The sequence below is a fragment of the Dromaius novaehollandiae genome, chromosome 3 (genome assembly GCF_036370855.1).
Source record: "Dromaius novaehollandiae isolate bDroNov1 chromosome 3, bDroNov1.hap1, whole genome shotgun sequence".
NCBI lineage: Eukaryota > Metazoa > Chordata > Aves > Casuariiformes > Dromaiidae > Dromaius > Dromaius novaehollandiae.
In genome coordinates this window covers 94,503,636-94,519,919 of record NC_088100.1, presented here as the reverse complement: position 1 = coordinate 94,519,919, position 16,284 = coordinate 94,503,636, and the positions used below count along the sequence as shown (strand labels likewise).

Here is a 16,284-nt window from a genome sequence, read left to right as displayed (position 1 = left end):
TCTACCATCCTACCTTGAGTCTGGTTAAGGTTATTGGGAATGCAGTTTGGAAGGTCTGTCTCAGCCTGCAGGACTGTCTTTATACTTGTACATTACACACCAAAAGGTGAATAATGACTGAAGAGCAGGAGATGGATATAAGCCATTGGAATGTCCTTACCTGCTGGGGAAAGCTGTCCAATACTTATGAACCATTGTGAACCCTCTGCTGTGCACCTTTCAATGCTGTAGGAGAACTTGTTTTAAAGGGAAAAAAATGAAATGAATAAGTGATCATTCACTTGTCTTTTACTCAGTGGCAGTTATTGAAAAATAAAAAATTAAATGTGAAAAGAGAGAAATCAGTCAAATCAGTTTCCTAGTCTGTAGTACAGCTTTGTGAAATACTGCTGTATCTCTCTCCCAGGGAAGAGAGGTGCTGTTTTCTTGTCCAGTTTAGCATTAAATCTACACAAAGTTGTTGTATTTTGTTTCTTTTTCACCTTTTAAAGGTTAGCCTTCTTTCAAAACTGTACAAGTTTTCCTAGCAACATACATCAGCTTTGCTGCAAGCATAGCCTTAGGAAATTATGAAAATTTTAAGAGTATCCAAGTACCCCAGGGATTTTTTCCCCCTCTTTCTACAGTAAAGAACAGCTACATGATATATTTAGTTTTTCAACAAAGATCTGTTTATATACTTCCAGTTCCTCTGCCGCCGCCGCCCCCCCCCCCCCCCCCCCCCCCCCCCCCCCATTTCCAGCACTGCAGCAAAGGCTGCTCAATTCCAAAGCTTTTCGGAAACAGTTGTTTTTTCTGAAAGTCTGCTTCAGGCATACTAATGTTTAAAGAAACAGCCTTGTAGCTGCCACTTGGGTGGCAGTGAAAAGTATGCCCAGTTCTAATGATGTTAGTATGATTTACTGGATCAGAAGTTGCAAGCCCTAGCAGATATCAACTGAAAAATCAGCCTTCTCTATAGTTATTTTAATCCAGACTGACAGTTGCAGAGAGCATTGATGATTATTAGTGGCACTTTCATTTCAGGCCAGTCAAATTCTCATTTCCCCTCTCTTCCAAGTAGCAGATACCAGTATGTAAGAGTGTAAGTAAAGGTTCAGGTTCCAGTGTAATGTCTATGCTATGGATTAGTTTTACTAGTAGATAACAGTACAGTCTAAATCAGAAGATTTGTTAGATTCATTTTTTGATAGGCTTATACCATGAGAACAGATGAAAGAGCAGAAGGTGGTTCTGCACATATCCCTCTCAGAACAAAGAGTACAGTATATATGTGTATACTTACATGGATCTAACTCCATAGAAATTAACTTAAACACTAAAATAGCAGTGATTTTTGTGCAACACTGTATTTGAGCTGTTTTAAGAAGGAAAGTTTAGTAACCTGAGTGCAGTGTATTTCATCTGATACGGAACTAATAAAATGAAAATTTTATATTGTTGTTAAGGAGAAAGGGTGACAATATCTAATAGTTTGAAAACAGAAGGTCTTTGCCAGGAGTTCTAGAATATGTACCCAAATTCTGCCAGTGAGTTGCTGAGTAAATTAGGAAAAACAGGCTTCCATTGTTTCCAAAACCCAGTTTTCTTTTCAGTGTCATTACAGGAACTTTTCAAAGGCACAAATGTGAGTTTGAAATGTAGGAGTACAGCACCCAAATATCATCAATTTGCAGTGAGGGCAGGATGCAAAGCTATTGCAAGAATTTAGTAGGCATTTGGTGACTTCAACAGTAAATCTTAATCATGATAGTGATAGTTTAAAGATTAGGGACAGCTTTGGCTGTGGTAACCATGAGATGGTAGAGCTCAGGATCCTGAGAGGAGGGGAAAAAAGTGAAAAGCAGGATCACAACCCTGGTCTTCAGGAGAGCAGAATTTGACCTTTTCAAGGGTCTGTTTGGAAGATCCCCAAGGGGGCTCTCTCTCATGGGAGACTATCCTGGAGAGAAGAGGGGTCCAGGAGAGCTGGTCGATATTCAAGAATCATCTTCTCCAAGCTCAAGAATGGTCCATCCCAACAAGCAGAAAAATGAGCAAAGGTGGCAGGAAGCCTGCATGGATGAACAAGGGGCTCCTAACAAAACTCAGCTATATAAAGGAAGCATACAGGACATGGAAGCAGAAACAAGTAACCTGGGAGGAATGTAGAGACACTTTCCAAGCATGCTGGGGTTAGGAAAGCCAAAGCCTACCTGGATGGACATGAAGGGCAACAAGTAGGGTTTCTACAGGTATATCAGCAGCAAAAGGAAGATGAGGGAAAATGTGGGCCTGCTGCTGAATGGGGCAGGGGACCTGGTAACAAAGGACATAGAGAAGTGACTCAGTGACTTCTTTCCTTTGGTTTTTTCTTGTGAGGCTGGCCTTCAGCAATACTAGGCCCTTGAAACCAGTAGGAAAATCCAGGGTGAGGTAGACTTACTGTTGATGGGGGAGCATGAAGACATAAACAAGCCTGTGGGACCTGATGAGATCCACCCATGAGTGCTGAGGGATCTGGCCAATGTCACCATGAGGCTATCATTTTGAAAGGTCATGGCAGTGGGGACGTTTCTGAGGACTGCATGAAAGCAAATGTCACTCTTATCTTCAAGAAGGGCAAGGAGGAGGAACCAGAGAACTGCAGGCTGGTCAGCCTAACATTGATACCCGGAAATGTGATGGAGGAAATAATTCTGGAAACCATTTCCAGACATACGAAGGACAAAAAGGTGATAGGGAGTAATTAGCATGTATTTATGAAGGTGAAATCATGCCTGATCACCCTGATGGCCTTCTACAGTGAGTTGGCTGGCTTGGTGGATGAAGGGAGAGCAATGGATGTTGTTTATCTTGAGTTTGGCAAAGCTTTTGACACTGTCTTCCATAACATCCACATTGACAAACTGATGAAGTATGGATTAGATAAGTGGACAGTGAGGTGGTTTGAAAACTGAATGAACTGCAGAACTCAGTTATCATTAGCAGCGTGAAATCCTGCTGGAGGCCAGTCACCAGCAGTGTGCCCCAGGGTCGAGACTGGCTCCAATACTGTTTAACCGCTTCATAAATGACTTGGAATATGGGACAGAGTGTACCCTCAAGAATTTTGCAGATGATATGAACCTGGGAGGAGTGGTTGATAGAGGGTTGTGCTGCCATTCAGAGGGACCGCGACAGGCTGAGAAGTGGGCAGAGGGGGAGTCTCACAAAGTTCAACATGGGGAAGTGAGAAGTCTTGCTCCTGGATAGGAGTATCCCCATGTACCAGTACAGGCTGGAGACCAGGTTTGCAGACAAAGTCCTGGTGGACACGAAACTGAACAGGAGTCGGCAATGTGGCCTTGCAACAAAGAAAGCCAGAAGCATTCTGGGCTGCGTTAGCAAGAGCATCGCCAGCAGGTCAAAGGAGGTGATCTTTCCCCTCTACTCAGCACTGCTCAGTCCATATCTGGAGTGCTGTGTCCTATTCTGGCTTCCTTGGTACAATAGAGACATGGACACAGTGGAGCAAGTGCAGCAAAGGACCATAAAGATAATTAAAAGACGGTAGCATGTGACATATGAGGAGATGCTGAAAGAGCTGGGACTGTTCAGCCTGGAAAAGGCTCAGGGAGGATTTTATCGATGTGTATAAATACCTGATGGGGGGGAAGACAGAGCCCAGACTCTTCTCAGCACTGTCTTCCCAGTGACAGGACAAGAGGCAATGGGAACAAGCTGAAATATAGGAAGTTCCATTTAAACATAGGAAGAAACTTTCTAACAGTGAGAGTGATTGAAATTTTACAAACTGTAATGTTTTCAGTTTAATATGACTTGCAGAAAGCTTTTAAATGAAATAGAAAGGAGTCATATTGCAAAACAGATGCATGAAATTTGGAATTGATTTTTCTTGAATTTGTGATTAAATTTCAGAAAAATAAATGAAACTTTGCAATGTTATCAGCATCCCATTTCTGTCTTTCTTGGTAATAGGTGTTTTTAGGAGCTGTAGCTGGAGTTGCATTATATTAAAGGCTGCAAGAGTTCTTCCTCTTGAGTGGGTTCTCCTCATACCCTGACTATATTCCACTTGTCCAAAAACTATTACCAGAATAATTTATCTTGTGTTTCTCTCACTCCCGTTTTAGTTGCGGTTGTGAAAACCAAATTCTAGTCCTTAATTTTTTGCCTTATTAAAAAAAAGTCTACTTTTTCACAGAAAACTAAAGGAATAATTTTTTTTTTTAAAAAAAAAGACTCATTTAAAAAGAAAGAAAGAAAAAGCTCACTTTGTAGCAGTGGTTGAATATGCTACCAGCAGATCAGTGCTGGCATCTTTGATTCTGATATTTAAAAATGCTTATGCTAATAGTATGTGATAAACTAGCTCTGGACAAAACCAACAACTAGCCAATTACTTATATTGTGAAAGGTAGTGTACTTGCAGGCTTTCAGCAAGGCCCAAATGTGATGCGTGATATACAAACATTAACCAAGTTTCCTGTCTCCCAAGGGGTTTATGAAATAAGTAGAGAAAAAGTATAACATAAGTAGTATATGTGTGGGGAATGAAAATGTGATGATAAGATGTGGCATAAGATGTGCAGGCCTGTGACTTAAGAATGCAAGGCTGTGTGTTAAGATTTGTTTTCTTTTTTAAATAACCTAGTGGTCCCAATGCCAATCATAATCTTTTGTTGTTTCTCTTGAGTCAAATCTCCTTTGCATTGTGAGTAACCTTGATTAGCTAGCTGATTTGACAGAAGACTCAACCACTGGAAAATAAGTCATTTTTTGACAGATCAGCTAGTTGATTCGGCTCATCCTGCAGCCTGATGATTCGTAGATTCAGCCCGAGGCAATAAGAAAGAATATGTGGAAGGGGAAAGAGCAGTTTGTGACTGTACTTCTCATTAATTAGAAGTCTGGAGACTTAACTTTTTTTTACCATATAGCAAATAAACAAGTGTTAGTTTGTGTCTTGAGTAAAGATTAGACTTAAAATAATAATTTGCCAAGTGGAAAATAATGAAAGCAAACTGTCCAACATCTTTTTAATTGCTTCAATACAATAAAAGCAAAACCCAATATGATAGTGAAAAAACTGATTTTCTTCTTTTTTCCTTTGCTTTGAGCTTTCTTTTTTTCTACCTGTCATTTTCTAGTGAGGAAACTTGTCATCTCTGTAGAGAAAAAGTACGATTTTACCATGAAATGGAGAGACTGAAAGCTGAGCATCTAACAGGTGACAGCGTGAGGGAACAATCACTTCTTCAGATTAAATAAAACAAAAATGTACTTCCTCCAGTATAATTTCTTGTTAATTGTTTCTTCATAAAGAGTTGTCCGAAGTCTTACAGCCCTCACTGCATCGCTCTGGAATAGACTGAAATGTATTTCGGTGATGCCATTCACCCCTATCTGTTCTTGCATGTACACCTTGACACTTTCGTATGTGTTTTAAGAAAAGCCAGTAAAATGAGCAGCTTTGTTGCAGTGATGACATTTTAGCTGAGAATTTTGACTGTTCATTATCTAGATTACATTATGAATATATTCAACAGCCCATAATGTTTTGAACTACAGCCTTCCTATAAACTAATTGTACTCAGCAGATCAACTGTCTCTCTGTATCTGTTTTAGGAATTGAATTAAAGTTTTATTAATGCGTATTCCGAAGCAGCTCCATTCTGTACCTTCCTGTGCCGCAGAGATTTTTTTTGAGAATTTTTAGTCCATGATTTTCCATGTTACCCAGATGAAGGTAATGAAGTTGCACTGGATGCAAAGAAAGCAGAATCTGACCTGTCCAGACTGGGAGATGAAAGGAACTATTTTAGACTCAGATACAGAAGCCAATGAATTATAAAGGCTGCATTTATTTTTTTTTTCTGAGTACTTCAGGAAAAAAAAAAAACTTTATGGAAACCAAGTGTGCTAAAACTCTTTTTATGAACAAGAATACATCTCTATAGGCAGTAATAAATAGATATGACCAAGGTCTACTGTACATTCCCAACACATTTTTCTTCTGGGAGATCTCTAAGGACAGTTGAATAACATGTCTGTCTTATCTTTAAGTATAGCTGATATAGCTACCTATACCTACCATGATCCTGAGTAAATTGTAAATGATGGTCCTTTATAAAAATAATTTTACTGGAATTAAATATCCTGCTATGCTATTCATTACTCCATACTGCAGCATAAGACAAGGAAACAATGAAATAAGTTTTAATAACTTTTTCATGCTGCTATCTGTAAGCTCAATCGTCTACTTTTGTTTGCTTACAGAATATGCATGCTTTGCTAACTCACATCCGTTTTGTTCCATAAAAGCAAATTAGATTTGTCAGAGAAACTGCTATATGAACAGTGAAAAAAGAATTTCCATACTTGTAATCTGGCCTCTGTTGTCTTCTCTTACAACCTTAATTACTGGAATAGCTGGGTAGCTGATGAATATGGGGGGGGGGGGGGGGGGGGAAAGGAAACCAAAAAGAAAAGCTATGCTATTGGTTTTGGCAATACATTTTTGTAAACAGATGATACAAATTGAAGCAGAAATTCTAACGGGGGAAAAGTAAGAGAACCAGAAGACCTGAAAATATAGCACAGAGCAGAGTCCCCAACAGATGGTGTTTTTAATAAATTTATCAGGAGGGTATGAAAAATGATTATGAACATTCAAAACAAGGAATGGCAGACATCCCCTGGAGAGAAGGCTGGAGAGAAGGAACAGTGTGGCACCTTCTGCATGCTGCAATTAGTTAGAATTAGTTAGAATCACTTTCTAATTTACCACTGTAAGGAAGATCACAGAATTCTATTAAATATACAATAAAGCAGTTTCCAGGCATTTATTAAGGAGTGCAGCTATTCAGGGTGACATTATCTTGGGAGTGTGTGGGTTAGTGCAGATATTAACTGTGAGTGGGAACAGAGTGATGCAAGAAATACGGTGAATAAACTGAAGTTGCACTGTGTTAAATTAATACCTGATATATAGCTTGCAAAGTATCCAGAGTACGCTATAGACCCTCAATATGAAAGTTGACTTTGGCATTTTGTCTTTTACTCCTTTTTAAGCCAATTATCAATAGCTTCCTTTTCCTGTAAAAAGTGGCAATATATGGAAGAATGGAAGATTCTTTAATGCCTGTATAAAATGGATACCCAAGGAAGTTTTCTTTACTATCGGTGAATGAAAGGAAGCTAAGCTAAACATTTTTTTTTATGCCAATGTGCTTTTAGTTTGAACTGTTGATCTCTCTGCTTTATTCAGATCCTTCCTAGCAAAGTACTTCTAATGTCTACCACTTTTTCCCCCACAAGAATCTGAGAACTTCTGAATGTCTGTTTTCAGTGGTAGTGCATCAGAAGGTTTCTAGAATAATAATGTGGTGGTTTTAGTAGCTTTTGATGAGTCACACAGAGATGATAGTATGTTTGATAGTACGGTAGATTTCTGTGAAACAGTTGCTTTTCAAGTACAGTGAATTATGGGACTACTTGGCAATAAACTTAGACATTCTCATGTTCCTTTTTATGAAGATTCTGCTCCTGACAATAGCACACTTAAAACACAGAATCCAAACTCGTCAAGGAAAATTTTACCTTTTTTTTTTTTGGCTGGAGTCTTTTATGGCTAGCTCTCAAATTTCATATGGCTGTATTTCAGCCATTTTCAGACAAAGTAGTAGTTTAAATACATTGCTCCTTACAACTCTGTAAGTAAGTTTTCAGTCTGAAGTGGGCTTAAAATAGTGCACGAGTCCATTTTCATCTGCACTGTACATCATCTGTTTTCCCAGGTGAAAATTCAGATAGTGTTTGTTTTATGTCTTATGTATTTCTTCTAACTTTTTTGTGTAGTTCATGTTTTTGCTTGGCTGTTGTTGTTCTGTTTTTCAAAAATGTTTTGTATGAGTAGATTTTGTTAAACTGATCATTGGCAGCCAGATAATTTTTGGCAACTTATTCATTCCTCCCCTTTTTTGATTGTGTTACCACACAGAAATTGGTTGTTCTTCATCAGGTGCAGGCACATAAAATCTTACCCTTTTTTATGTAGCCACTAAAGGAAGAATTTTTGTTCTCATTTAACTCAAACAGTCAATGTTTTCAGTATTTCCCAAGAAGACAAGGGCTAAACAGGTAATCCTGATCTTTTTTTCACAAGTTCAGAGAGCATCATTTTTCAGTCATGTTAATTTTTCGATTGCTGGATAGAGATAGACAAGAAAATGCTGAGAGAGCTAGAAAAGCTGAAGAGGTTAGCAAAAACTAAGCTTTTTGAGAAAGTGCTGGACATAAGTAGGACATATTAAATACCCTGTCATATTTATCTGTCATCTTACTGGAAGATGATGTCTAGAAAGCTTAGAAGAAGTTCTTAGTCCCTCTGAATTACAGATGAAAACAAAGCACTGTACTTGATTAAATGTTAACAAAGGAAAATAATAAGTAAATCAAAAAATAAATGTTGAAGCACTTGTAAAACAGTGTTGGGAAATTACTCTGGGCACAAGAAAATGCACCTCCTTCTTTCAGCTTGCTCCCAGAGGAGCTCCTGTTGTCTTGATCTTTCACGTTGCTGAAATGACATCCAGCACTAACTCTACTATGAATTGTGTTTGTTTTGAAAAGAAGGGGAAACTACTTAACATTGGATCTTAAGTCAGATTAGGCAGGACTAAAGAATCAATAGAAGAGCATTCCTCTCCTAGGAAAGATTTCCAGGTCCTAACATCCTTTGCCAAAGAAAAATAACTCCCAGTACACCAACATTTTTTATTGCTGGGTATGTAACGTTCCCTTACTTCTAAAAATACCTAGTAAACAGTCAAGTTAGCACTTATCTAACTCAGTTTGTAACAGCAGTTCCAAAACTAGAGTGTTCAGCTTTGGGAGTACCAAGGAGAGGAAGGAACTGAAGTTGGATGGCACTGACACATGGACCACAACATTGGATATGTACACCGATTGCAAGAGAGGGTTGTAAAGGTGAAAGAGCAAGCTTATTATAGATGTGCAGCACAAGGTAGCAGTTGAGAAGCGCTACGCTGTTCAATTAGAATTGAAATGTAACATTTGATACTGAAACTCCTTGTTCTTATGGTCATCCAAGGAATGCTTTCACTAAATTGAAAATTCCTTCAGTTATCTAAATGTAGTCATTTTCCCTGTACTATTCCAATAACTTCATTAAAGGATTATGACAGAAGGTGAGTTCCATATTCTGCAGTAAAACCTTTGATTTTCTTTGGCATGGCAGTTGCATGCTGGCATTTTTATGGCAGCATATAAAATAGAAGAATTATCCAGCATAGATTTTTTTTGATGAAATTAACTTGGGGGAAAAAGAGTCTTATATAATTCCATCATTCCCTCCAGGAGGAAAATCATCATCCTATACTTAGGCTTTTCTTTTTCCAAGAGAATCAGTTCTATGAAGTTTCTTTTATTTTGATGTTGTGATATTATAGCTTCTTTTTTGCAGAGTTTGGTCATTCCTTTTTCCTGATTTTGATCGAGTGAGAAATGCTTCTGTAGTCGCTGTTCCATTTGGCTGAACAGACCTATCAGTCCCCCTTCCCCTCTTGTAACCCAAGATGTTTTGTAATTAAGTATTTAGTAAATATTAAAAAATATTTTCGTTGTCTATAACTTGAGGTGCAATTTCTGGTCAAAAGAGTACCAACAGGTACCTGTTGAGAATTGTCACCTGAGCTAAGAGAGTGTGAGGCCTCGTTTTGAAGAATTTGAGTCCTGATTTCCCACAGTCCAGATCAGTGCTTTCAACTATCTCTCTCTTGCTTATTTTCACTTATTTTTTTTTAGAAATGAGTTTGTTTTCATCATGAGAACAGGAAGCTAAGAAACTGTTTAAAATTTTTTAAAGGTTTGCCAGACAAGACTTTTTTTTCTCAGCTCTATTAAAGAAGTGCTGTCACGTCGTCACCAAGACAGGAATCTGTCTGTTAATTTACCTAACTGTTCTGGAATCAAGGCTATAAAAATTATCTGTACTTCTTGACTTTGCTTCATAATTCATACTAAACAGAATTACGTTTCCATTTGTTCATCATATTTTTGTTCCCTCTTTTTTATCCTTTCCAGAAGTAAAGACGGTTAGCATCTGAACTGTTTTCTGGCTGTATTACTACATCTGTCTTCTCTATGTTTACATTCACAGTTCCCACTGAGAATGTTGCAACAATTGCAGACTGTGCCAGTGTGATTGAGGGTGTAAGCCGAAGTCGCAACGCCTTGTTGAATGGAGACACAAAAAACTATGATTGGGATTCTGGGTATACATGCCATCAGCTTGGGAGTGGAGCTATTGTAGTACAGCTAGCACAGCCCTACATGATTGGATCAATACGGTAAGGGGATTATTCTTCTCAAAATTAAGGGCAACAATGAGACTTTTGCTGAGTACAGTTATTTTCTTTAGAATATATGACATTTGTAAGTTATGATAATTAGGGGACTATTTTACTAATTGGCATTTGGATTTTTACTTCGGTATAATGGGCAAGTTAAAAATTAAATGTATTATTGAATTGTATGTCAGGATGCAGCAATGCAATTCCAGAAAAATACATTTCAGAGGCACAATAATAGCAATATTAAAATTTTAATATTAAGGATGTATAGTTATCTATTATATTAAAATAGAATTTTAACTACAGCCTTGCTTGTTGTAAAAGTAGGTGCAGTTCCTCTGTCATATGCATCTCATTATGAAAACAGAAGCATTTATTGAAGACAGCTATCATCTCAGTGTCAGACCTGCCTGCTCCTAGCTTGCCTTTTCACTATGCAATTAGTTCCAGCCCTTACCTGAACAAGGAATGTGTAATAAGGGCACAGTAACCTGAATATTACTTTACAAATTTGGATTAATGAATGTATTTAGATCTGGAATGAAGTTCACTGAGCTTTTTCTGCAGTAAAGGCCTATGTATGTATACAGAACAAAGTTTTGGCTAAAGTAGAAGCTGTTTGCTTCTTCAGTTGCTTCTTCAGTTTCCCTTTCTTTTGTGCTTTGGAAATAGATTGGAGAGCAGAACGGTTCCCAGGTGAAGAAAAAAACATTCTTGCCAACTTCAGATCCACGGACTGTAAAATGAGTGTTTTGTTTCATAAAATCAGACATATGAATCCCTGTCTTAATGTTTTAGTGTTCTCTGTAAACAGTGTTCTCTGTAAACTTAGAACAATATGTTGTCAGGAGCTGAACGTGTATTCTCCGTGACAATGAAGAAAAGAAGGAAAGCTTTCTGAAATTACAGCACCAGCGGGAGAATTTGAAACTTCAGCCTAGGTACTGGCTAGCAACAGAGGCTCTATACATAAATACGTATTGCCAGAAGCTAGTACTATGCCTTTTTTCTGTCAGTAGACAACTGACGGATGAGCAAGTGAGATTTGAAATCCATTGTGTAACTGCCCATTTTTGTGCCTGAAATATTTGTCCACATTTAAGGTGAATATCAGCAGAGGTGTAAAGAAAAGTCTGAGATGGTGGCAGTTCTCTTAGAGCCTACTCTCTTATGTATTCATACTGTATTTATGTTTTTTAAAAGTAGAGTTTTTAAGGGAGTTTTCTTAAAAATAAGTGCAGAATTGGCATACCATTTTTGCTCATACTAGCCCTGAATCTTGAGAATTGAAGGAAATAATTGCTCCCCACTTCAAAAGCTGTGTGTTTTCATTTCAGCTTGTGATATTGTTATGACCATTATAAAACTTTGAAGATAGAGTTTAGAATCAGGTAAAATCTGGGTAAATCCTTAAGCATAACAGAAGTACTGTTTTTGTCTGTTTACCAGCTTATAGAAGTTATGCACAGCGAGAGTCCAGCATTGTGCTCACTGCATGAAACATGTTAAATAAAAAGCCTGTTAGCAATTTTCCACAGTGAATATTTTATGCTTTAGAGTTCGATGTTTTTAATGTTCAACGAAGTATTGAATCTCAAGTAAAGAACGGGAAGACACAGTACTCAGATTTCTTAAGAAAGATAATTGAAAAGTAATTATATCATTTGCATGCCACTTTGAACTTAAAATTAAGTAGCAGCAGAGGCTTGACCATGTGAAAGACTAAGAGAATTTATTAACTGACATGTGGGATCTATGACTGGTACAGAGGTCAAATTACATATAAATGCAGATGAAAACAAAGTATTACTATTTCATCTTAATGAAAGCATGCGATTTTTTTGAACAAGAAAGAATCTTCCACAGCTGCTTGAATTCTGTTCCTCTGCCTGTTTTTCCTGTTGTCTCCTTGCTTGAAAACTGCCTTGATCTCATCTTTCCACCTAGCTGAAAAAATTTTCCTGGAGTATTTTTGTTAGGATAGCCACAATCCATCCACAGAGCATCCACAGAATTACTCCGCAGCCAGAAACTGAGTCATCATATCTGTGGGTTTAAGTTATAAATCAATAATTACGAGTTAAAATATGGGTTTTTTTAAGTTCAAAAACTTTGGTGTGTCATTAAATATAGTTGTATCTGAGAAAGTATATGAGCCTTTGGAAAAAGGGTAGTAAATGCTTGTAGTATAGAAATCAGCATGCCACTGGAGAGAGCTTCTAAGTCAGAAAATATTACCATGGCAACTAAATTCTGAGCAGGAATAAAGCAGAAGAACTGTTGAAACTCAAATATGCATTAGGTATGCATAGAGAACTAAATGTTTCAGGAAGGTATCTTCTATGCATGATTTCTGCAAAATTTATCTATTTGTCTTAGTATCACAGAATCCTTCAGGTTGGAAAGGACTTGAGGAAGTCATTTATTCCAGTTTCTTCCTGAAAGTAGGGTTAGCTATGAAATAAGACCATCCTGCTCAGAGCTTTATGTAGTCAGGTCTTGAAAACCTCCAAGGTTGGAGATTCCACGACTTCTCTGGGTGGCCTGTACCAATGCTTAGTTAGCCACACAGTGTAATTTTTTTTTCCTTTTGTGCAGTTTCTTCTTCTGTCCACCAAGGCTCCCATATCCTTTTCATCAGAGCCAGTCAGACCTTAGCCTGTACTACTGCAGGGGATTGGCCTGTACTAGGTGTAGGATTTTGCTTTTGTACTTGTTGAATTTCCTGCGGTTCCTGTTTGCCCATTCCTCTAGCCTGCCTAGTGGCTAGGAATCAGTTTTTCTGAAAGTGAGCTGTACCCTTGGCTGTGTGTTTGTTGCAAACCACAGTCTACTGTTTTCTGAAAGTTTGGCGAAGGCTCACTCCATCTCCTCCTTCAGGTCTTTGACAACAATTTTAAACAGGATAGGTCCCAGAATAGACTCCGGAGGGACTCCTCTTGCAGTGAGCCTCCAGGTAAGTTATCAAACGTTAACCACTACCCTTTGAGCTAAAGAATCTGGCCAGTTTTCACTGGTTTAGTAGTCCACCCATCTAGACTATAACATCCCAGCTTGGATGCAGTGATGCCGCGGGAGACCATGTTGAAACCTTGTTAATGTCAAATACTTCAAGTATTTGTTTATAAATTGAGAGCTCTTGACACCCACATCAGAACTTACTCAGAAATTCTGAAACAGATGTAATGACAGTCAATGCCCATTAGTAGTCCTTACCAGAAAAGGCCTGGAAAACATTTTGTTTCAAATAATTGTAACTAAATCGCATGCTCTAGGTTATAGAAGTAAAAACATTTTGTAGTTTAAGAGGTTTATTCTTTTAGTAAGACTTTCACCTGGGACAAATTACAAGGTGATTGGAACAGTTAACAGACAGAGAAAATAAACTACTTTGCTTTAGCTTGTTTTTTCACGTTGTCGCCTGCCTGGAAAGAAAATAACCTTCCAATTTTTTTTTCTCCGAAAAGGCCTTTATCAATGACAGAAAAAATATTATGTTTAACTAGGAACAGAAACAAAACAATTGATGTGTTTATCATGGTAAACATAATTTAAGTGTCTTTTATTTAGCTGTTAAATGGGTAAAACTTTAGTATTGAAAAGGCTGCCATATCAAAATGGCTGTCTCTTATTCTCTCCCAGCATTTGTCTTGAATAGAAATATAATAATGTTATACTACAATCTCTGACTGATAATTTTATAGGATTTTTTTCTGTGGTTTTCCAAAAGGGAAAGGAAAGAAAATCCTGATAGAGCAGAATTTGTTACAGTCTATGTGATAGAGGGAGGGAGAATTCTTCTGTACTGTGTGGTTTTCATGTTAAAGTAAGTAGAAATACTCTTCATCTCTGTAAAAACAGATAAAACACTATCCCTTTTTAATCTCTTTGAAGACTTTATTACTGATACTAGTACTTGGTGGCCAACTGTTGTGATTTTCATCTTCAGAGCAATTCTTAAATTAACAAATTATATCAAGTAGCTTTAACGTGTTTTCTGTTTGCTTATATCATCATCTTGTACATCTCTTTGCTTCTTAATTTTCCATACCATTTCTGCTTATGAACTTTTTCTTTCTTTGCTGCTCATTTGCTATTCAGGCCTGACTCGAGAGTGCAGTCATAACTCAGAATGAAAGATGATGCAGGCACATAACAAATATGCGGATTCTGACTCCTTTGTAGGATCTTAAGAAAGATTAGTGTGCTACAGGATAAGTACTGAAACAAATAGCTGCAGGAAATGAAAGGGGATTATAGACAACTGCACACAAAAATATAATGAAAATTGTATAAAAAATACTCTCTTTTCATAGCATTTTCAGTTTTTTCACCCTTCTTTAAAGAAGTGTTGTTACCTCATTTTTTAATTTCTTCTCATCTTTCGGTTTTCCATCAGTAAGCATGGAATTTAAGAACATGGTATTATCAAATATTTATATTGCATGTGGTAAGTACTGTTGAAAAAGTACTGTAGGCTCTTTTGGTGCAACAGGCAGCCAATATGTGAAGCTCTGCAGGTTTACTTCTTTTAGAAGGAGAAATTGAAGGTGCAGGTCTGTGTGCTTTCTTATTAAATAACATGATTGCACCAAAAAATTAAGAAGTTCTGCTTTTCAGAGCTCAATAGAAACAAAGAGCATCAGGAAGCTTCTCTGCTATGAAAGGTACCCTCAGTTAGCCGTTTGGGCAAGTATTGTGCCTGAGAAGCGTTCTCTCCTCCCAGTCAGAGCCCTTCTCACACCTTCGGTCGCAGTCATTAGCCTTTACTCTCATGATTTTCTGCTGCCCATATGCAGACAGCTTGTTGAAGCAGTCCTCTGGACACATCAGTTCTTTGCGGCTGGAGAACCTCGCAGGCCACATTGCTCAGCTTCAGACCTGGCTTTGTCTTGTGGTCAGTTTGCCCTGGATGACTTATTTTTGTCAAGTTGTCTTCCTTCATAAAGGGGCATCCAAGACCTACTTCATCTATTGTGTTGTGAGGTACTTAAAGGGGGAGCAGGATTTTAGCAGCTAGTGCCAACAGCGAATGGACTTCCATAGTTAATATTGTGTAGATCTTTATGGGAATAATAGATTATGATCGTGAGAGGAAACATGATCACGCAAAGAGCTGCAGGATCTGATTTTTATGCCTGAATTTATCCTTGAATTGCTTTGAAATGTTGGACAAGTCACTTAACTGGTAACCCATCAGTTTTCCACACCTGTTAACATGAAAAGTTATTTCTATTTGAAAAGTACTTATTTTATAAAATGGATCATTTTCAACATGTAGTGTAAATAACAGTACCATATTAAATGATTAACAGTCTTAGCCTTTAGATTCCAAAAGAATTGGCATATGAGAAATACATTCAAATCTCTTGGTGTTGCAGAGAATGAGCTGGATGAAGTCTTGTTCAGCTTTTCTTTCTCAATCCTGAGGGCAAGATTTACTAACAAGAGCTAATTTAGCATTTTATTCTGGTATGGGATGTCCTAGGAACATGGGCAATATTTCTATAACCAGAGGTATTTTTAATGAATATAGTTCTGACTTTTTCAGCAAAATATTCTCCTTCCAGCCATTTTGTATCCATCACAGGAAAGCATAGCTTCTCTGCAAAAGTTTATCCTGGTAGTTTGCCTGGAATGTGTTTGAAAGATTAGTGTACCTGGCATAAAAAGTGGCCCTTATGCCCAGTATGCACTGGTGAATATTCATGTAAGCGCCTGATAGTTTTTTGTTGTTTCTCAGGAAAGGCATTTCATGCAGAATAAATTCCAAAGAGGTTGCATGGTGAGTCTCCCCCTCCTCTCTCTCTCCTACAAAAGGTGTTGCAGGGAGGTGAAGGAAAAACTTGTATTTTCTGTCTTTCACAAGTCCCAAAGGAACAAAAATCTGTATTTATCATGCACATTAAGTTACTTTATGAATGAT

General features: G+C 37.7%; 1 protein-coding gene across 1 annotated transcript in view; it reads left to right on the top strand.

Moving 5' to 3' along the window:
• The window catches only part of BTBD9 (BTB domain containing 9), a 145,644-nt gene that overhangs the window by 89,775 nt on the left and 39,585 nt on the right, over positions 1 to 16,284 (top strand). The window contains exon 9 of the mRNA XM_026122935.2: positions 10,166 to 10,355. Within this exon, the coding sequence (XP_025978720.1) occupies positions 10,166 to 10,355 (190 nt within the window). The remainder of the gene's footprint in view (positions 1 to 10,165; positions 10,356 to 16,284) is intronic.